This window comes from Mycetomoellerius zeteki, unplaced genomic scaffold (genome assembly GCF_001594055.1).
Source record: "Mycetomoellerius zeteki isolate Tzet28-1 unplaced genomic scaffold, Tzet1.0 scaffold232, whole genome shotgun sequence".
NCBI lineage: Eukaryota > Metazoa > Arthropoda > Insecta > Hymenoptera > Formicidae > Mycetomoellerius > Mycetomoellerius zeteki.
The window spans coordinates 269716-294375 of record NW_017257208.1 but is presented as its reverse complement, the minus strand read 5'-3'; the positions used below and the strand labels follow the sequence as shown (position 1 = coordinate 294375).

General features: G+C 30.2%; 1 protein-coding gene across 4 annotated transcripts in view; it reads right to left on the bottom strand.

The window, feature by feature from the left end:
- nrm (neuromusculin) overlaps positions 1-24660 on the bottom strand; it is a 179384-nt gene that overhangs the window by 51858 nt on the left and 102866 nt on the right. For all 4 annotated transcript variants that reach the window (XM_018449123.1, XM_018449124.1, XM_018449121.1 and 1 more), the window contains exons 2-3: positions 22447-22633; positions 13385-13539 (exon numbers count right to left, since the gene is read on the bottom strand). In XM_018449123.1, the coding sequence (XP_018304625.1) occupies positions 13385-13539; positions 22447-22633 (342 nt within the window). The remainder of the gene's footprint in view (positions 1-13384; positions 13540-22446; positions 22634-24660) is intronic.

Sequence of the window (24660 nt, the reverse complement as noted above, 5' to 3'; positions counted from 1 at the left end):
GAGGAGCAGTACATTGGGCAACTCGTTCGCCCGACTTAACGCCATTAGATTTCTATGCATGGGGTACTCTGAAGCAAGAAGTTTATTCTTCGCCTATTCAATCAGAGCAACATTTGAGAAATCGTATCGTAGCTGCAGCGAACAGAATATCGCAAGAACAGTGCCTGGCTGCTACAAGAGCCGTGTTTGACAGATGCAATGCTTGTATTGCTGCAAGAGGTGCACATTTCGAACAAAATCTTCATTAAAAAGTTTATAAATAAAATAATTAAAATAATAAATTAAATATATTTTTTTCTTTTTTCGTGATTTCCTGCGAAACAAAGCAAAAAGGAGCATATGTCTATAGGACTTTTTTTCTTAGTTTTTTACTCCTCTACACGCTCCCGAAGTTTTGCCATTTAATTTGGAAACAACCTGTATTGTATATAAGGTTGAAATAAACTGTAGCACTATTTCACTTGTATATATCATGTCTTTTTAAAAAATATTTTACAATGTTTTTTATACGATTCGACAGAGCAAAGTGTCAACTTTAAGAATCTGTTTTCTTTTTAATTGTAGTACGATAATTTTTCATGGAGTTACAAGCAATCAAAGTGCAGCGCAAAAATCGAAATTGCTTGGAAATAGTAGCGTATAAATCGAAGATATATTTTGCACAATTAGATAGCGTAATTTTGCAATTTTAAATGACTTAGGGATGAATATGACTGTTTGTTCCAAGAGGGAAGTGTCTTAAGAGACGCAAAAATTGAAGTTATGTGAATATGAAAGTGCATAAATAGCATATAAATCTTGTGTATTTGATTTTCCAAATCGATTATTATTAACATGTGGGGGGAGGGGGGGCTGACTGACAACCTACTCAGCCCCCACAAAATTTTTTTTTTAGCTAAACGAAATGAGTGCAAACATTTTTTTTGCGATTTTGAGAGCGCATAAATAGCGTATTATTATATAATTTATTTATTAAGATTTGGTTAAGTGGGGAGGGACAGTTAGGCAGACGTCAATATACATATACTTGTCACGCCAATTTAATTTCAACTTTATTAAATTGGATAACTCCTAGATGTTTCTGTTATCTTTTTGTTTAAAACGTATATATTTTAACAAGTTATATATACATATAATTACGTTTTGATGTGATTGATTAAATTAATGGCAATTTTATCAGTTTGAAGTGCTATCCCGATATAACTTTGTTACAATAAAGGATTTAATCACGACATTTAGAAGTTATCACGTTCAATTCTTTTCTCAGCACGTTCGATCTGAGCTTTGTCTTTTCTGCGCGCGATGAAAGAAAGTAAAGCACGTCCTGAAATTCTAAACTATTGTCACATCGATTTTCTGGCGTGGGGAGTCCCGTAACTTTCTACAATTTCTACGAGAGTAAAGTGACTTCCACTTATCGAATAGGCGCTATGTTCTTAGGACACTATAAATCAGATCCCCGGTAACACCAACTGGATACACTCAGCCCGTGGTATTCTATTACTAGCTGTCGGTCTATATACGTATGCATGTACATACAAATGCGTCTATCGCATATGTACGTGAGACATTTGCATGCATTCACGTATAAACTCGGTGTAGCATTAAGGGTGCTTATGTGCAAATACTGTCTTTAAAAATAATCATACGGCAAAAGTGATTCAAAGAATTGCTAACGATAGAAAGTAGGTACATCTACGTGCATAAAAGCTTTTCTGCGGAACGTACTTTCGTTATATTTACCACGTTCTGACATTCATGGTTGAAAATTACCTTAAGAGTCTAGAGACAACTCGTCTTGTCATAAAAGAACTTTTTTTACTTTCTATTTTTAGTTCTTAAGTGTAACTAATTTGCATACATCCTGAATTTATCTCGAATTTAATTTTGCAGCGAATGTTGCAAATTTCCAATATTCGTCTCTAGAAGATTAAAACTATTATTTACCTCGCTATTTACTCGTTTAAAAAAAGATGAAAATGTTCGGTTTCATTTATGTCTTCATGCTTAATAATATTTCAGTGTAAGTTTATATATCTATTGTATATTCAATTCTATAAACTACGCGCCAATTATCTTCAGATATTGACATGATATATGAGATATATGATTTATAAAAATGCTATGATTCTTTTCATTAAAAGTATATGAACTTTTAGATTCTCAAATATCAGCATCTTTGATAACGTATTTTTATTTTAATTAAATTGTCTTCGTTCGTTTTTTTTGTGGCAATCGATCAGATTGTATCATTGGCAAATAGTAGAGAATGAGGATTTAATTGTGAAAGGAAAATCTCTCTCTCTCTCTCTCTCTCTGACCTGTTTGAAAAATCAATAAGCTATAAAAAGCTGTACAAATATTCTTGAGTTAAGTCATTCATGTTAAAATTATTCAATTCGTTTAGAAAAAATCACAGTTAAATCTTAAATATATAAATTAATTAAAGTTAAGTAGCTAAAAAATCAATTAAACGTAATTTTGGATTTATATATAAACTGGTGTAATAATTTTTCTAGCATTTTTCGTCCTAATCCTATTTTATTCGATTGAATGGAAATTATATTTATTTTATTTGGCCGCGGTCTACTGTTTAAATCCAGACTTAAATCCGTCTATCTTTTTTACATTTATTTTGTAAAGAAAGAAACTAGCGAAGATAATTGTTTCTTAGATCTTCTCGCTTTTTTATTGCTTACATGTTTCTTCCAAGTATCTATTTCCAAGATTTCCGAGAATATCTGCAGCTTACGTTAAATTGAAATCTATATAATGGCGATTTAAACAAGAAAAGGATATCTTTTTTATCGTACATTTTTAGGTTTTATGTTTGAATAATTATGAATTGAGTTGCTATACTATTTGAAGTATCTACACTGTTAAATCTACAGTGTCAAATTTAACCTAATTTAAGTCGCCACTGTTTCCATAACTCAATATCGTTATTTTATATTAAAATAATAGTTAAATTTGAATCCTATATACAATAGTTTCAAATTTAACTACTGTTTTAGTGTAAAATAACGATAGATATATTGAGCAGTGGCGATTTAAATTAGATTAAATTTGATACTATGGATTTAACAGTGTATATCGATTTATTACTAGAAATTATTAGAAATTACTAACAACGACAGTCAGTATCCATTAAATGTCAAGAAAATTGCAATGAATATTTTTCCAATAAATTATTGTAAAAATGAAATTCATTCCTTATTTTAAGGCAAAAATAAGTTTGAAACATGCTTTAAAAAATTGTATAAAATTTAATAAAACGGATTATGAAAAAAATGATGATTTTTATTCTTAACATGGTTCTTTAAAAAAAAACTGTTAACTTTCATTGGTCATATAATTTTAAAACTGTTAAGAATAAAAAATTAAATAGGATTTATTCTGCAGCTGAAGTGAAAGTTCTAAATTTATATTTATTTTGATCATTACAAAAAAAATCTGCACATATGTATTTCAATTATTATATTTATTTTGATATAAAAATCTTCGAAAATCTAGATTCTACCATTCATTTAAATTTTGCCTCGTAAGATTTAAAATAAATTTGTAGATTTAAAATAACCAGATAAACTCAGGGAACTTGAATATTAATAGGTTAATATTTAGATGTACAAAGTAAAGAAGGTCGTTGCAAAGTCGACTAACGAGAAAATATTTGACAAAACTTGCGTGATTTGTTAAATAATTCGTTAACGAGTTTCTACATTACACTTTTTATTTCTAAAGAATAAATATTTCGTTGTATCCAAGATTGATCGTAAATTTAATTAAATTGTTTTTGTGCATGGTACACATGTTTATAACAAGACGACAATGTTTGAAATATTAATTCTAAATTATTATGATAGAAGAATTTGAAAATTTTATGACATTATTATTCATCGCTTTATTCGTCTTCTACCTCTTGATGTATATTTTAACAAGATGCATTAAATTACATTTCATTAATTCATGCATTTATATTAAATCACATCGATAAGTTTAAATTAAGAGATTAACAGATCAAATCAGAGTGGTTAAATAAATTCACATTCGAAGGCTACATTTTACAAATGTGAAGAAGATTCGATCAATAGGTCGCGGGATAAGTGATTCTTCATGAAATTTGAATAGCACCAAAATGGCCATCTGTGTTTCAATCGAAACTGTATTCACTTTTGCTCAATAAATTATTCAATTAAATTAAAGAGAATAGTTCATTGTGTGTGTGTGTGTGTGTGTGTGTGTGTGTGTGTTAACACCAGAAATTGATAATAAATGTAAAATACGGATTTGTTGTATAATATTTAAATTTAGATATTAGAGAGATATTAAATTTATTATATTTTAAATCCGATTATTAATAGTCTATATCATTTGTTGCATATTTACTATCTTCAGTTTCTTTAACATTATAACTGGAAGGAATTATTAAAAATAAAAAATTAATCAATTATTTAATTTTGTCATAGAATAAATAATTTTTGTAATCTATTATTTATTTTCAAAATGATTGCCAACGTTTTCAAAATAATATCGTTATAATATTCCTTCTATTAAATGCTACAAGCATAACAATTTTGAGAGCAAAATTTTAATTTGACAGATAATTTATATTATTCTATTTTTAATAGGATGTCTTTACTTTGCTGCAGTTAATTATATCGAGTTCACGTTATTAGAAAGTAGGTACAATTTGACGCTGTTATTTCTATATGCGAAATTCTGAAATATTAGTTTAATTTTTTACAATGAAAAAGCTTTTGCGGGAACAGAATACGAAATTCATGTATTCGGAATTATTGAAATTATTTAATATATAATCCATAAAATTTCATTAATAGTTTTTTAAAATCTTTATATATTATTTAAATTTGTTAAATTTTATATAAAAATATTATTTTTTCATACATTCTTTTACATTGTAAGATAAACTTTCTTTCTGCTACTAATTATAATGAATTATTATTAAACATAAATATAAGTTATGTAATAAATTTTAAGAGAACTAAAATAAATTAATTTTTTTATAATAAACATTTTCTTTTTTTAATTGATATTGATAATTAAAAGATAATTTTATTTTTTAATTATCAATATCCTTGATAACCTAAAAAAATATTTCATATATGAAATATAGTGTTTAAATCACCTTCTTATGATTTAACTCTTTGAACATGGAGATCTATATTTCTATTGTAATCAAGAGACTAATTAAATTTATATTTATAAGCATAAATTTAATTTAAATATATTTATAAGTATAAATTTAATTAGCCTCTTTTGATTACAATAGAAATATAGATCTCCATGTTCAAAGAGCTAAATCATAAGAAGGTGAGTTAATCACTTTTGTAAAATAACCTGAAAAACATATATATATATATATATATATAAAGCACGTCTAGTAGCGCTATGTAGATTTATCTGTTACAATACGAATCGAAATCCGTCACCAGAGTTACTACAATCCTTTAATACTAGAAAACCTGCGAGTACTATTGTTGTTAAAAATCTATTGCCATTAAGGCCAATGCAATGTGAGAAATGAGATTGGGCAGCAATTGGCGGCGCACACGGTGCGCAAACGAAAAAAGCTTCTGTACCTTACATACAAACGCTCGCCGAAATACTCTCGGAACGAGCCGAATCTGGCAAAAAAATTGAGGGAAAAATTTTCTTTGCTAACGTAATATTTTATTTTACACGTTTTAAAATTTGTGTAATATTGGCGTCATCGTCACGTCAACACTCGACGTGATATCGATTGATTCCCCAATAGGACTCTCTCTAGGAAAATAATTGCACTGTAATTAGTCGTAAATCGAAACGAAGAGTCGTATGGTGTATGCGCATTAATTTTCGCGTTTCACACGGTCAGTAATTCGAATGGTCATACAATCGATTGTTTTCGCACGATTGCAAGCAATTCAAAGCGGTAGTGACCATAGTGACCCGCCATAATGGATATTGGAAAACGCGTTCGCGACGCACTGTTTCTTGCGTTACAAAAAATAGACGTATTATTCGCATTAAGTCAATTACACAGAATTCATAATTATTGCGGCTCACCACAAGGCCTGGATGAATTGGATTAAAATACACGATTTGAATTGCAGACATTTACAATCAAATCCGATCGCTTTGAACTGTAAAAAAATTGTGGAAAAAAAATTCAAACAAAAAATCCTTTTTTCTGTATATTTTCGGTGCATAGCCGATTTGTCATTGTCACATTCTGCCATTCCCAGAAAATTACTGTGGAAAGCAATCCAGTTTGTGAACATTCCAACAACGTACTCCAACGGGGACGATAAAGTTTATGAATAATATACTTGAAAACGACTTTTAAAGTCGCCTCAACGACCCGCAGCTACGACGGCAACTTTGTACGACTATAGAAAGAGATTACTTCGAAAGTGGGAGGCGGTGTCATTAGATCGTAAGTAGCTTTTGTGATTTTTTACAAGACGGTTTCTGGATTTTTCCTCTGGCGTCTCGCGTATTTCCTACTTGGAAATCAGCGTATCGACTTACGAAGTAAGCGTGAACTTAGCGTTTTCTCGCACTCGTCTCTATCCGGTAGTTGGCGAAATGATATTTTCTTAATTAGCTGCAACTGTAAAAGCGTAAAGTTATCTTTTCTTTAGCGTCTATCGAATAACAGACGAAATTCAATGATATTGTAATGCCGAGTGCTAATGCACATGCAGAACGCACTGCGATCCGTGCAGTAGTTCCGCTCAATAAACTCAGATACATGCATTGTCCGATTGCCACGATCTTTCGTATCGGAAAAGGACGGATGTATAGTATCTATATTCTATTGTTCTGTTGGATAATAGCTTACATTATCACATTACAGATCCGAGTCTCATCCTTTAGTTCCTTCTACATAAATTCATGCAATTTAGCGGACCGAATCAGTTGTATACCTACCTAAGTTCTAATTTAAATATCTGGGAAATTGCATTGTGCGAAAATTATAATTGCGAAATACTACGACAATATATCAATCTCTCTTGCACGTTAAAAGGAATTTATTTTGCAAACTAGCTGAAATTTTTTTCTAATGATACATGGAAAAGACGATTTTGCTAAGATATTCAAAATTTAACTAGCTTAGATCTGAAAATAATGTTGTTGGATCAAAATAAATATAGGACATTCAAGTTGCTAGAATATCAAAACTTTTTGCAGCATTGCTGCAATTAGAACTACCTATTAAAAATCTGGTCAAGGATAGTTTCTAATAATTAGCGTAATCGAAGTAATTTTAATTATATAAATCATAAGAAAATTAACGCTAATTGTTTAGAAATTATTTTTAACCGAATTTGTAATATGTAGTTTTAATTGTAAATTTAAATATTGAAGATGACCGAGAAAGAGAGAGAGAGAGAGAGAGAGGGAGAGGGGGAGAGAGAGAGCGAGAGAGAGGGAGAGGGAGAGAGATAGGTCGTCTAATTTGTCATTTTGATAGGATACGAATGCGATAAAGCTTAGTTTCGCAATAAGAACTACTATACCTTTTATGTTCTCTTCCTATATCGATTTATTCGTAAAGCCTTTGTCATTTTATATATTATTTTTAGATTTATACTTAGCTAAATTTTTAGATACTTCAGCGAAATCATTCTTTCCGTATACTTTTTTTTACATATTGCGATAAGTGTGCAAAATAGTTCTTTTTCCAAAGGTAAATCCAAATACCAAACAAAAGAAATTCCAATCTCCGAAAGGAAAATTGTCAGCTAAAAAAGAAATTGCGCGATTTAAAGAGCAGAACGAAACGAGCTAGGACGTCTCGTGGAATTCGCGAAAGTGATTTTGATAGAAAATCTTTCGGAGACTACTCTTGTTGATGTTGAATCCGAGCATCTGCGACGCTCGACATCGTAGCTGCTTTCAAAGAAAAAGTATCGCAATTGTCTGTAATTTTGCGCAACAAAAAGGAAGACGTTCAGCAAAACGGAACACGTATGAAACGAAAGAAGAAATAGTGCTTCGCGCTTTGCTGTGTACCTTTAGCTCACTGTCTATCCCCGCAGAAAAGCGCATCCGTGCGGCGCGGCGCCGCTGTGTTAAAACTGTACTGTCGGCGTTTGCCAGCAGCTATTTTGCAGAGCTTTACGTGAATTTGTAATAGCACGATATAGCGAATGAGCAACTAGGCGGAAGAATGATACAAAATATAGCTTTTGAGATATTAGTTCAATGTAAACGTTAATGATGCTATTATTTTTATAATATAGTAATAATTCTCTGGCACTTAATGTAAATTTCGTATGATATAACTTCTCTTGTCCGATATATGTATACATATATAGTGTGTAGAAGTATACTAAAATAGAGTTAGGCTTCGTCTTTATGACATTAAAAAGTAATCGAATTTAAAAGTCACTTTTCCTGGTGCTCGTCGTTCTAATCCTATTTGTGCACGCTCTACTTTTCTGATAATATTATCTATTTGACGATAAATCTGCAGCGTGATGTTCTAGCTGGAATGAGGTGTTCAGATAATCCGACAGCGTTGTGCTGTGTATGTAAGTACAGTACGGGTGTGATACGTGATACCGTTTCGCGCACAGCTTCGTGCTGTGCTCTTCTATGTAGATTAATGTCGACGCCTGTCGCAAGAGAGCTTGCAAGCTACTTTTACGTTGTCGCTTCACCAGGCTGCGGTATAATGGGTACGACGCGTATCTCGTATTTTATCGAAATTGGCGTTGCTTAATCACAAGTATTTTGGTAAATATTTAATCCTGAGAATTTAGACGAATTGTTTAGTCGCACATTTTTTTTTCATGAATTATGATATTTTTATCTGTATAATTTATCTCCGTTTTTATTGTCGCTTCTATTTTCGGCGCATTCTTCTGTATAGACAAATTTCATTGATATATGTTAAATATTTTGTCACTAGATCCAGTTTTAATCTTTGGGCGTATATTATGGATTCTGTTCGACTTACGAAATTAATATGAAATATGTATTAATGTATCTTTTGAAGATGATTTAATTTAATGATGAAATTCATTAAATTTAATATAACTTTTGAGATATTAGTCTGTAAAAATTGATGCTACTATTTTTATAATATAGTAATAATTCTCTTGCACAATATAAAAAAAATTATTGTTACTATCACTGGAACAGTTTTCTTTCTATACAATTTTGTTTTAATTACATATAAGAATAGAGAGCGACTACTAAAAGTGAAATAATAGTTAGAAGAAAATAATATTATGTATTTGTCTTCTTTTAACTATTCTCTCATTTCTTCTTTTTATTAAACAACTATATCATTTGTAAAACATTAGCTGAGCTAAGAAACGTTTATTAAGATTATTCATAAATTTGAAACTAACGATTTGAAATCATTATCATCACTAAATTATCTAAATCAATAAAGAAAAAGAACGTATATATAAATAGCTCAATCAAATAACCTTCAAAATAACCTTATTAAATAATATAATAAATGTACTATTTCAACAAGAATTTAATTAGATATCATTTATTTTTCATTTTATTATTAAATATTAATAAAGTCTCAAATTAAATTTTCTGTTAAAATCAAATTAATTTACTTGTAGTATCTTTATCAAGAAAACTAGTGATATTTATCTGCTTTTTTACGTTTTTAAGACAGTCATTCTTTCTAACTTGCAATATTTTTGAGGGATGCATATAGAAATCTGCGCGCAAAAACGTTTGAATATTTATCATATAATAATGCTATCATGTACGCTCTGAAATACGATTAAATATGTGATGATATTACGTTTCATGAAGAATTCAAGACACGTTTGTTCTCGTAAGAAAGCAGTTTGATACATAAATTCGCGAGGCACTTTAAGTTCGACAAATTGAGGTCACAATCAGCTATGCGTCAAGAGCAACTTTTTCCAAGTCCTTTCGTGTTCCGTTCGTGTTTCAATTGGTTTTGCAATCAAACAAAACGATAAAAGTTGGGAAATCTCTTAAAACGATCGTACGCTTACATAAAATCTACCGTGATGAAAAATGAATGACAAAGTTCTTATTTTTTTTTCGAATAAATATTATAACTTTTTTTAATATATGCATTATAATAATGAAATATAATAATAAAAATAATAACAAGCAATATATATAAAATTAACGAATAACTACTTTATCTAATTCGCGTTTAGAAGTTTCGGCAATGATTGCAAAAAAATATTTTGCTGCTCCAGCTAGAATTATCATTGTTTTTTTTATATCTGATAGAAAATTATATTATATATAATATCATACGTGCATAGAATTTATAGTACAAATCTAAATTCTATCTCTGTCATCTATATGATTAGATGCAATACATATCCGATATTGCAGTACTTGCTAGAAATTTATCTATTCCAGCTATTTTTTAAATTAGAGCGCAAAATTAATTTCCAAGGCGTTTGGAAGTTTAAGAAAAATACAATCCTTCTGAAAGTTTCTGAACGCCGCTTATGCTTTATTGTGTATAGGTATAATGTCGCGATTATACACTTGAAAACTCCTCCACCCTACTCGTTCAACTTGCCGCGATGTCACGACATGGTACACGACAGAGAAGAAGACAGATCAGCAGTCGGAATTTTGTATACAATGATTCTATTCACGTCCGTCGCGATGATGGCTCGCGTATATGTACGTGGAAAATCGCTACGTTCGCTGAATAAACCACTCCAGAGGAGGATTGTCTCATTCTTCATATACTTTAAAAGTTAACAATACTTAAATGGAAGGGTGTGTTCAGCATGAGAAACTTGCGGCAGAAAGATCTCTGTCAAAATGAATTTGGAGATCTTCTCGTATCTAAAATTTAAGCGCGAGTTCAATTACGGAATTACTTAATAATACAATTAAGCCGTAATTTTGTGTTGGATAATAGAAACTGTACTTTTTGCGGCTCTAATGTAGCTCGACATTTAGAAAAGAAGAAGCTTGAATAAAATATCTGATTTTTTTACATTAATTAATATTTTTATACTTAAATTAATAGCATATGTATATTATTATAAGTAAAACGTCTTTATCTTGTATTATTGATATATTGTTATAATTTAATATAAAAATGTACAAAAACGATTAACCAAAACGTATTAATTATAAATAAAATCTTTTTTTATTTATAATTAATGCGTTTTTATTTTATTATTTTTTATTCGTTATTTTTTAATTTTTAAGAGCATGCAAAAGTCATGTTTGTTTCTTGTATTTTCAAATCTCGATATTAATAAACTTCCACGGAAAATTTAACATTGATATTCATTACATTTAGTAGATTACAAAATATACATATTATGTGTACAATAGAATATATGTACTATATGTACATAAAGTTTTTGACGTTTCGTAATTGCGCGTTCCTCGGGATTTCTCCTTAATTTGCAAGGAGTCTAAATAAATTTAATATGAGATGAGTTAGCGCGAGTAAACCACGACATCGCAGTGAGGATGAAGCATTAACCTAATTAAATAACATCGTATGGCAATGAAGCTATTTAGCAAGTCGTTAAACATCACCGTAATGCGTTTATGAGATTAACCTAAACATTAAATCAAGAATTATCAAATAACTTCATTTATCCAGAGTACGTGAGGTATCGCTCCAATGGGAGACTAACTTGAGCTCAACTTGTCGATATTATAACTCTTCGGAAAGTTAGGAGTCATCCGGTACGACTCGAGCTATCGATGTATAATTTGACATGGGTTTAACTCAGATCATTATCCGTGGTTATCTAGCTTCCGCGAAAATAAAGTACTTGATGCATAGTGAAATGCACACATTTCCACGCTCGATTCCGTATGTTTCAGTTGACTTAATGAAGTCGTAGAAAAGCATTTAGTAGGAAGGAGTAGTCGAAAGAAAGTTAAATCACAGATAAGTAGATCCCGAGAATTCAAAGCATAAAATTCGCATCGATAAAAGGATTACGTTGAGAATTTCGTTTTTTATCTTCTATCACATTATACGTTCAAAATAGGATTATTAAATATTTAAACTAAAAATAATGTCTACCCTGAGAAAAAAGTATTTGGTATTTGTATAGATGATAATTAAAACAATTATAGTTATAATTACTTTATTATGCAATTATAGCCACAAATACCGAACTTTTCTCTCAATATAGGTATATAGTATTTTTTTTCTTTGCAGTTGTCTTGTTACTTCGGATATACTGCTGTACGATACGAAAAAGAAAAATATGAATTGAATGATCTACTAATGTCTTATGTCTGGCCGTAAAATGTAAATAAGACCTCTATTTTCGAGAGATGTTTCAGAAGGTAACACATCGTTATTTGCCAATCTCGTAAAAGGGTCGTAACAAACGATTTGTCTATCGTTCGGACACACAGCGCAAAATTGAAATATTGGCAAGAACAATCACATGTAACGGTTAGTTTGAAATAAATATTACCTGATTTATGGAATGTGAGTTTTACGATATGTTTCGATTTGCGCATACAATTTTCACCCTTCGAAGTGTAGTATGGACATCATAAATAATTTTCATGTATCATACGAAATGCCAGAGATATAAATTTGTGTTGTGGTTAATTTCGAGAAATATCACTTTAAATTTGCTCAATATCCTGGTCCATAAGTCGAAATCAAGTTAATATTGATTGATTTTTCGAACCATTTGATTTGTGATATCGACTACATTTTTTATTGATCTTCGAAGAAGATCGACATTTTATCAACGCTGCATCGAAAAAATCGATGTTTTATCAACATTGCATCGATAAAATGTTCGATCTTCTTTCAAAGATCAATAGAACATCTAGTAGATATCAAATCAAATGGTTCTAAAAGTCAATCGATTTCAAACTTGCGAACCCGGGTAATAATGCAGTAAAAACAGATATATGCCACGTAAATAACGAAAGTACACAGATTTCCGTATGCATCGTTTGAATGATGAAACGTTTAACTTCGTATCCCATATTGCCCTTTCAATAATGTAGGCTACTTGCGACCACATTTTTGACGTATGAACGTAATATACACTGGAGAGATTGCATAACAAACAGAAGTCGTATGGCTAAAAATGTGGCATGCAATTTATGGCATGCAATTTATGGCAGGAAGTTACTCGAAAAGTTTTAAAATAGTTTCCGTAAATCTCTCAGTACCTCTTTATAAAATATCCGAAAAATTTTTATATACTTTGTACAAGACATCGAAATTACTCGACGTATTTCTCTTATTCATATTTTTGAGAACACAAAATTTTTATATTACTCTTCCTCTATCTCCCTCCCTCATATCCAGTTTGATACAAATTTAATCTTACTCCGCTAATGCTGGATAATGTAATATCCTGTAATGTAATAATGTAAATTGTGATAATATAAATCGCACCTGTGACGTTAAGAAGAACGTGCTGCACGTTGTTGCACTCGCGGTTGACCGCCATATACGTAGCCTCGCATCTGTACAGACCCTCATTGTTCAATTGAACTTCGGTTAGCTTCAAATATGATCTTGATGAATTCGACGAATACTCTATGTCCGCCCTGAAACATTTAAAACGTAAATATTTATATTGTTTAATTGATTTCAAATTACAATAAAAACATTATTTAATAAATTAAAAGGTAATATTCTGAGTTTGTGCTCTAAAACATTCAATAACGCAAATAATTCACCCACTATAAAATTCAGATTGATATGATCTTTTTGGTTCATTTCATTCATTTTCAACTAGAAATTTTTTTCATTGTTCTGTTAGAAAATTACAGAAAGCGTGAAATTAATTAAAAAACTTTCTAAATTAATTTTGATTGTTTGAAATTTTTTGATATGTTTAATTTAATATAATGTATCCGAATCCGAGTGGAAATGTATCTGGGCGTTCCAATATTCTATATTGGGCCCCGTGGGGAAGGTCGTGGCACGCCAGTATCAGAAATCTAGCCGGGCGCTACTTAGTATTTCATCTAGGTGCTGGGCAGAATTATGCTGGGGTGCCAAGATGGGAAAACTAGCTGGGGGCTAGCTAGCGCCCGGCTGGTGAGGCAGGATCATAATAATCATGGTACAAGTATAAGGGTATGCTTTTGCGCATGGCCACGCCCACTGTCCAATCAAAATATGTAGTAAGCATACTTTATCATTAAGCGCGAAACTCGAACGTATGCTTTTAAGCATGTCTTTCAATTTGAAAAATTTTCCGACTCCTTTCAATCCGACTCATTTTTTGTCTTATGATGATAATTTCCGCATCTTTTAACCGCACAAATATTTTGAATTTGAAATTACTCGACTTTGCACTACAGAATTTATTCGACATGCTGCACACGTGTTGGCGACATGGTCATGTTACATTGACACGACCGCTCCGGATATAGCCAAAGGCTGGCCGAACGTGATGTATGCTTAATACATGCGTAGTGGTCTACTACTGATTAAGCATACCCTTATACTTCTACTATGATAATAACCATTTTTTAATATAATTAATGTTATTCAATAATATGAAGTAAGAAGTATTCTTCTCACAATCGATTGATTGGTCAATTTCTTACTCTTACTCCTTACGTGAATTATAGACGCATTGTGCATTTAAAATTTATTTTAAATCTAACTAGATTACCCTGTCCCTTCCTAGATAGCGATTAGACAGATTTAATATTTTGGGGCAACACACTGCCTCGTGATCAAGGCAGTTTTCTCAAATTTCAGCGACACCACCTCGCGAACCAGAACTTAGACAATTTTCCAATATTGGGCCTACAGCGCATCGCGAACCAGGGTCAAGAAAGTTTTCTAATATTGGGGCTGGTCATTATTGCCGTTATCATCCAGTATAGCCCCAGGCTAGCCTTCCAATATAGCGCTTACATTTACTTGTGGAAAACTAGATGGGGTCCATATAGCGCCAGGTCATAATTTCCATCCGAGAAATGGCTGTTAATACTGAAATTATAATACGACGGTAACAATGAAGGAACACTTTATTTAATGAATTTTTAGTAAGCATTTTATGCGGCACAATGACAAATGTATTTCCTTTAGAATATGATATAAATTTCGCTTGCCATATTATGATAACTTTATTTTCGTACAATTGATGCCATTCACAATTATATAAACGCGCAGCTTTTATTAATCGAATACATTGATTGTTTATGCACTTTATTATTGACGATCACAGAGTATTATACTATTATGTGGTTCGAGTCAACGCAAGTATAATGACCTCACGTAATGTTAATCTCAAATTGCGATTAACACCGAATGAATCGGACAATCAATGAAATTAATCTGCTTGTTATCCTGTCGGAGTAGTACAGTCCATTTACGACGATAAGGTGATGGTATTATCGTCATATACCTTGTTGTTCGATGATATGTGCAATTCGAGTCGTTTTCTATTAAACAATGTTTATATATTATATACATTCGATATAGACATGCATACTTTAAATTTTTCAGAATCTCACTCTAAAGAATGAAATCTTATTTTTGAAGACTGAAAGTTCTGTTCTTTTTTACACTAAAAAAAGTTTATTATATTTTAATAAATATTTTTTTTAATATTTGTAAGTAAACATTTATTGAATATTAACATATATTTATTTGACACAAGAACTATTAATTTGATTTAACCATCATTTTTTTCATTGAGTAAATATTTATTTACTGTAAATAAATGTTTACTTACAAATATTTAAAAAAATATTTATTAGGATATACTAAATTCTTTTTCAGTGTAAGAGTAGCAGAATTTTCACTTTTTAGAGTGAGATTCCAAAAAATTCAGAGAGTGCATATTTCAGAAATGTTTAACAGACTTGAAATTTTTTATATGATCTTTTGAATATGTATTAGTAATTTATAATAAATAAGATAAATTGCATATGTTTTTGTGCTTACTGCGTTATACACATGTTTTTGTGCGTAACGCAGTAACCACAAAAATCTCGAAAACTTGTAATTACATTTGATCATGATGCAAATGCGTCCTTCGCAGACCATTAATGTACGATGGGTAAACTGTGAAGCAACAAGACGTTAACCGAAGGTCTCGCCATTTATATCCGTAAATGGCAAGCAAACGCATAGTCAATCTACTATACATGTATATAGGTTTCGCTCGATATTCTGTCAATAGATATTGAGTGTATTCATCGACACATAAGTACAGAAATCGGGACACATCTCCCTTGAATACACCGACAACTCGATACAATTTACATCCCCATTAAATTGATTACTTGTTGTCTAAAGATAAGTGAACGAGAAAATGTTAAAAAATGCACATTGCAAAAGAAAACGAGAGAAATAATGAATTCAAATCATGTTACTTTTTCTCTTTCTCTATTACAAAACTGTAATGCTAAGTATACGATTATGCAGTTTATTTAATATTGGTGAATATAATATTTTCACAAGTGTTTGATTAAAAAATTCAATATACACTATCAATATTCAATACACACTACCACTCACATATTTCATCATACTCTTTATAGAAATCTCATATAAATATAAAAAATAAAATGTGAATACAATTTGTATGCTTTTTAATATTTATTATTATATATTTTTATTATAAAATGAAGAAAAAGAAACTTATTTTTTCTCAGATTTTTTTTATTTCTTCAAGCTTAATTTCCTTGGGTTTTGGTAATATAAGCCAAATACTCTTGGCATTCTGTGATATATTCTTCAAGTGCTTTAATTAAAGATATGTGTTTTAATATGGCGCTTAATTTCTGTGAAAATATATTGTTTTCATTTTCTTATTGTTAATCGTTATGATATTTAAGTGTTTATTGATTATTTATAGCACAAAATTTGAAATAGATATTTTTTAAATCGATACTCATATCGATAATTCATCTATTTAAATGAGAGATTTATTTATAATTTCCGTTTCTAATTATTTTTTAACAATTCGCATTTATTGAGTATTTCCGTGACTGAAAGTAAGAGAGTATATCTTATTATTATAATTTCCTATTTTATAAATAATAAATGGAATTAACAAAAATATATGACTAAAAATATGCTGAAACTTTTGGGCAATAGTGTATGTATCGTCTATATCTATATATAGCTACATGTACATTCATACAATCACACAATGTTCCTAAATTCGCTTTTATTAACCAGATTAAATATTGGCACGAACAGTTTTCAACCAAAACGTCTGTGTTGCTTTTATTCTCGGTTTTCCCAATTAAACGTATAACATGCGAATCATTGTTTTTGCAGGCCGCAAATTCTGTGTTGGTATGAAACACAGGTGATCGCGGTAAACCGACATTTCGACATGTTGTTTGATCGACGAATCGTTTACGACGTCATTAGCGCATTGTTGGTACGACGATGTGCCACACCGCTAATCAGCGACATCATATGCTGCATGAAACTATGTATCTTTTGCATCCTCTTATAATTAGATGATTAATGCTAGAAATTACAATAAGCATGCATCAACAAGGTATACCTTAAAAGATAATATATATATTATCTTTTGTGTTATTTGAAATAATTTCGCGTAGCAAAATTATTTTACATTTTTAAATGAATGTACCGTTTTCAGAATGTCATAAATGCGATATTCTTTTTAATAGCTAATACACTGAAAAAAAAGATTGGCTGCTGCAGCAAATTAGATGGTAAAATATGGCATAGCATTTTTAATTGGTTGCAGTAGTCAATTTGGTTGTGTTAGTCTATCGAAATCCTATACTGACATTGCAGATAGGCTAAAGCAACCAAAAATTGGCTGCTGCAGCCAATTAAAAATACTATGCCATATTTTACCATCTAATTTGCTGCAGCAGCCAATCTTTTTTTCAGTGTAATATTGTCAAGAGAACTTGTTCTTTGTAATATCCTAAAAGTAGTAAAATAGCATATGTATACGATAGCAATACACACAACACTGTTTTACATTTTTAAGTTCTAAATCCGGATTCCAACTAATCTGGGTAATAGTATGCCGCATTGTAAAATCCTACAAATAGGAGAATATTTTGCATTATATAGCGTTATAAAAGCGTAGTGTCTTTTTATATGTCTTATTTTTATATAACGCACGACATTAGAGTATATTGTATCTTTATATAAAAAAAATGTATCATTTTCTTCAATAGTATGCAACGTTTTCACATTTGATTTTATCTTTCATTCGAATATATATTATAAAATATCAGATTATATTATAAAATATCAAAAAGGTACAGTCAACATTTTGACTACACTGAAAAAAAAGATTGGCTGCAGCAGCAAATTAGATGGTAAAATATGGCATAGTATTTTGAATTGGCTGCAGCAGCCAATTTTTGGTTGCGTTAGCTTATCTGCAATGTCAGTATAGGATTTCGATAGACTAACACAACCAAAAATTGACTGCTGCAACCAATTAAAAATGCTATGCCATATTTTACTATCTAATTTGCTGCAGCAGCCAATCTTTTTTTTCAGTGTAACAAAATGTATTTCGTACTGCAATTATAGAAAATTTTCGCGCATATTGTTCGTACACTGAGAAAAAAAAATCTTAATTTCAAAGAAATATTTCTTTGAAATTAAGATATTTTTTTCTCGGTGTATATAAATCGACGTGTTTTTCAGGTAAACGTAACATACGTATGTATTGTTATACATAATTCACGAAAAAAAATATACGTATAATTCACAATATAATTATCGAATATTGCTCTACTATCTATTAGACGTGCGAATAACAAAAGATTTAATTCATGACGGAGAATATTAGAGGAAACAAATTTCGCGAAAAATAAATGTTCCACTTTAATAAGCAGATAAAATTATTATTAAAAAATAATATCTGCTTTTTATACTATTTAACGGTAATAATCATCGAAGTTTTATCGATGCTAATAGTTAAATGCTGATATTTATTAATAGAAACCTTATAAAGAGAATTACGTTTGGTTTTATATAACGAAATAAACGTGGAAAATGTTATAATTACATCACAATCTCTTTAATGCACATATAACGCTTACAGTTTATTTAATCGTAGAGGATAATATTTAATCAAGTATTATCCAATTACATAAAACGCACTTCGCTGTGATTTAAACATCTCGTTTGACAACTATGACTGTAATATTTCATCAAAACCCTGAAAGATCCCGAGAATATATTGTAACAGGTATTCAGTGTTTGTCAAAGGATGTCATCTCTATAGAAGATCTCTGCCTCAAAGTGTATACTAAAGCTCATAATGGTAAATAGAAATAGGGCTTTTATATAAAATTACATTAAATTTTACATTGAAAATTCTGTACATCGGAGCCAGTTCAAATATAATGCAGAATAAAAGATCGATCCGATTGTAATAAAAAATTTATGTGTTACTAAAGCGAAATAAACAAAAATCCGCATATAAAAATATTTTTATGTAAATACTCTTATAAAATATTTTATATTTCATGTGTACTCTTCAAATAAAAAATACCGCATTTTAAAAACTGTATTAAAGAATGTACAAATAGATTACCAGGGATTGCCTTATATGCATATGAATATGTGTATGGATCTATTAATTGTGCTTATTTTTTATTATATCATCGTAGAATCTTGTTATTTTTCGATAGATGCAGCGAGAGAGAGAGAGAGAGAGAGAGAGAGAGAGAGAGAGAGAGAGTATGTTATATCAAACAAATAAAATGTAAAATGCACAATGTAAATGGAACGTTTTCTCGTTAAATTTTTTTCCATTTTAAGCAACGAAGCTGACAACAGTGATATATAGGTATATCTCTGCTTATAGTAAAACATAAAATATTATACTGCTAATACTTTCGTTCCTATAAAAGGTACTGAATTTACGTGTATGAAATCCATTTCATATCGTTGCTGTCACTAAGTAAGTAAATGCGTGAGGCGAAGAAAAAAAACGATAAGTAATTATTGAAGCGCGTTAATAAAATCAAAGAGATGGCTCCTTTTGCCTACAAATCGATTGCCTACAGTATCGTTTACCTATATCACTTTTGCCGACAGTTCGTTTGCGCACAAAAATTATTGGCTACAGCTCAATTGCCTACATGCATTTTTGCACACAAATAAAAATTTCAAAAACGGAGTCACGCATTTGCTTACATGTATTATTGCCTACTGATCGATTGCCTACAAGCACTTTTGCACACAAATATAAAATTTGCACACAAAAATAAAAGGTTAAGTTAAGTAAGAAAATAATTTGTATTTTTAAAGCAGAAAATTTGTGTTTTAAAACAGAATCTGTGTTTTTAAAGTAGAGAACATAGTATATGTAGGCAATTGAGTTGTAGGCAATAATATATGTAGGCAATAATATATGTAGGCAATAATATAGGTAGGGCGATGTAGGCAAATGTAACTCTGTGTGTTTTTAAAATTTTTATTTATGCGCAAAAATGCATGTAGGCAATTGAGTTGTAGGCAATAATTTTTGTGCACAAACGAACTGTTGGCAAAAGTGATATAGGCAAACGATACTGTAGGCAATCGATTTGTAGGCAAACGGGGTCCCCCGAAATCAAATAAGAATCACTATATTAACGGCTAATCTGTGATGTGCCTCTCTCTTTGTGATATCAACCGAGTTACTTTAATTCGTGGTTCACTTGATATTATGTACGGGAATCATTATACCGTATGAATGAATGTCCTATAATTTCTACATCTTTTTCAGCTATAAATCTTGCAAATAAATTAGCAGTGATATCTTTTTTTACATTACAAAATAAAAAAAAATCTATTAAGTAAGTTTAATTAAATTTTTATCTGATTCAAAAGAGAAATAAAATTGTTTTATTTAATTTTTAATAAAAATATTAATTAGCCTAAAAAATTGAAGAAATAAATGTGTAAAAATTATTAATCACTATTCAATAAAGGATGTCACTTTTTGGTATTAATTATTTAAAGATATTGGTGAGTTTATTTTAATTAATGCAAATTTGTACATAGAGAGGAACGGTTATTGAATGAAATCTCTAAGGAACACTTCAGATTCGTACGTCTAATTGCAACATGCAACTAAGCAATACCGATCGAGGCAAATAACTACATCAGAGGATCGAATCACAATTGAAAGACGTAGCTAATTGACTTAATGAAGATAATGAGGTTGTCTCATTTGAAACTAAATATTCCTACTCATTTTTTACGACCAAATAATTAATTAAACTAGTTTTATCATTAATAAAATAACTTCCATTAATTACACTTTTTGTAACACTGTATAGCACTTTTTTTAAATATAACAGCACACATAAATACATAGAATAATATACTACAAAAAATTCTATATTTAAAAAAATTTATTTTATGTTCATTAATTCTTTAATTAATTCATTTGCTAACTTGTTTATTATTTAATTATTACTGTCCATATTCATATTTATATAATTAAAAGAGTATCAATACGTGTTAATGGTTTTGTATGCAAATAATACGTAAATTGTAAACTGTATTAAATCAACCATAGGAATAATGACGCAAGCTGGATATTATTGAAACAATCAGAGACTTTGATAATTACCAATCGGAAGTTTCATGCACTAAATATTCACGTGTGCATATTCACATGTGCGTATTTAACGCATTTGACGTATTCGAAGCTACATGTTCTATAAATATAGACCACGAACCACAAAACGCAATTACTGAGTGGTAACCTCGGAATGAGCATAATCGTGATAGTTATGAATCGTGAAATCGGCAAATTATCAAAACCGAAAATGATTCAGAAATTGCGTTACTTACTTGCAATTCAGTTATGTAATATATTCTATAGTATTTTTAATGTTGTCTAGACAAAAGATATTTTAAGAATATTAATAGAAATATAATAAGAAAATTATTTTCTTATTAATATTTTCATTAATATAAGAGTAATTAAGAAGAGAATATTAATGGAACTAAGAATAACTAAGAATATTAATGGAAATGTAATAAGAAAATTATTTTCTTATTAATATTTTCATTAATAATTAAATTAATTAAATTTCATTAATATTCTTTTGCTCAAATGAGAAATTTGAAATGTTTGTAGAATAGAAATAGATATTTATATAAAATTAGATCTCAAGTAAATATTAATATATATAATAAAAAAATTATACAATTTTTAAAAAATATACGTAGAAATATAAAAATATAACGTAGATTTGTTCAATCAAGAAATTTTTTTATATGACATTTTAAAATATAAAAAGATTTTAGTTGTTTTTGTCATTGTAAAATTAGTGGTTATTATCGTGAGTTTTAATAAGTTAATATTACGGATTCAATTAGTGTCACTAAATATATTGAGGAATAATGAAATTTAGCTTCTTAGCTTAATTTCTAGAAAAAAAATACAAGAGAGAGGCAGCCTAATTAAGTCAAGGCACGAGCTGAACCCATCAGCATTATGCATTCAAGTCTCAATATAATACTTTAATTACCTGGCAGCGATGTCGTTATTGCCGCGTATAACCCCGGCGTCCTCACTGAAAATGAAAATCCTCGTGGATCCATGGTACCACTTGATGCTATGCAGACCGTCACACTGTGGTGATTTCAGGATGCAGGGCAGTAAAATTTCTGTTCCGAGCTCAGCAAACTTCACGGTATTCAACCACGGCTGGCTCCCTGAAACAAACATTCATGATAATTCGTGTGCAATTGAGTTTGTAATTGAGATTCTAAATATCGATTGCGCCCGACAAAACGTAATCAGTATTTTATTGCGCGATTTTCAGTATACACGATGCTAGAGAGCTTACGCAATCCCGTATCCCGTATATTGTAAATATGAAGATTTTATGTTCGATGAGAAATAATAATTACGAGTTATTATAACAACATTTTATATTATTAGATATTTGCGGTTTATGCATCTCGTATTCAAAATATATTGTTGTTGAACGTTTTATCGAAAGAGAGATTACGTGGTTAATTGATATGATGATAACCGATATCGCAGAACGAAATAAATTGGCGCAGCGATTTGCTTAAAAAAAGGATCGCATTCTGAAGCCGTATTTTGTGTGTGTGTGTGCGTGTGTATTCATTGGCACTAGTAAATATATTGTTGTACTTCTACAAAAATTTAAAAATATTTTAGTACAAAAATAAAATTTTTTTTGGCAGATTAATTTTTTCAATATTCAGTTACCGCTTAAATTTAAGAGAAATGATTTGTCTTTCAATTCAAGTGAAGAATAATGGAGATCCATCGTAGGAAATCGCGTTACGATGCCTTTTCACGTTTCTCGTACGTGTGAGAAGTTTGTTTCTTGAACATTACTGGATGACTCTTCATTCACTCTTCGCTTCGAAGTGTTTCTTCAAAGAGAACAATCCATCTCGCCGTTCTGCACTTTGTACAGAGGTCATAAAGAATGGGTTGCTTCTCTTTTTCGCGAAATTCATCCCCAACGGGACTTTCGCAAGCGGTCGCGATTAACATTGTCGAGATACTAAATTGAGTTTTAAAAGCATTGCAAAGGAAAGAAAAAGAGTCTTCACATTAGTGATATTACACACTCTTCGCAATCATGGACTCTTTTACTAACCTTTTATGATGTGAAAAAGTAATTATGGTGAGATGAAAGAAAAATAAGCCATTCTCTGCTTCTTGAAAAAGTTGATTGCGCGAGTAAACGATCGATCACAAGATAACATTTGGTTATTGCGTCTCGAGATTTTGTAATAATATTTGTTATTTATATCCTTTTATTAATTAAAATTAATTGTATAAACTTAACGCGAAAAATTCAAGTAATAAGTAATAAGAAAAAAATGAAAAATGTATTTTTAATAGCTTTTTGTACCAATTGCTATCACTCGCGAGATTGAGAGAACATATGGCGCATGAACATTCAGAACATTCAGAATACAGAAGGATTACGATTTATGGGCTTTGCATGAATATCTACAAACAGTGATTTATTCGCCGAATATGGATGTCCATCACTGCCGATGGAATTTCTATGGCCTTAGTGTAGTTTAAGTGATTTCGGTTTTATATATATGTTCAGATATGCCACGAGATTTATCAATTCAAAAATTTGCACCAGATTAATCCAATGTGTCTACACTGAGAAAAAAAAATTGTTAACTGAACTAAATGCGTTTAGTTCGTAATGATTATTTAGTTCAAATATATTTATATATTTAGATTAACAAAATCTTGTAATTTAAAATATATTATTTGTTTGAATTAACAAATATTTGGTTGAATTAACAAATATTTGACAGCCCGTGACCGCTACATTTAGTTGTATCAACTAATATTTTTTTGAAATAGTAACTTTTTTTTTCAGTGTATGGCGTGTAGATTTTGTCATTACTTCGTCACTGCAATTCGAAACTTTTTGCATCAGCATTTGTGCATCAAAAGACCGTGCAAATTTATGAATATTACATAAAGAGATTGATTATTTGTACGTGAAGTTGTCGTTAAGTCGTATTAAGTCATGAAAAAAGATGAAGTAATGGAAGTTAAAATACACGTCGCTCTAGTGAAAATTGAAATAAGGTAAACGTCCAGTGACCGGACATTTACATAAAACTTTATTTCTTTATTATTAATCTTAAATGCTTTTTTTAAATATAGAGGAAGGTCACCGATACTGACATAGGTCTCCTAAAGCGACATCCCCTTATTTCTTAAA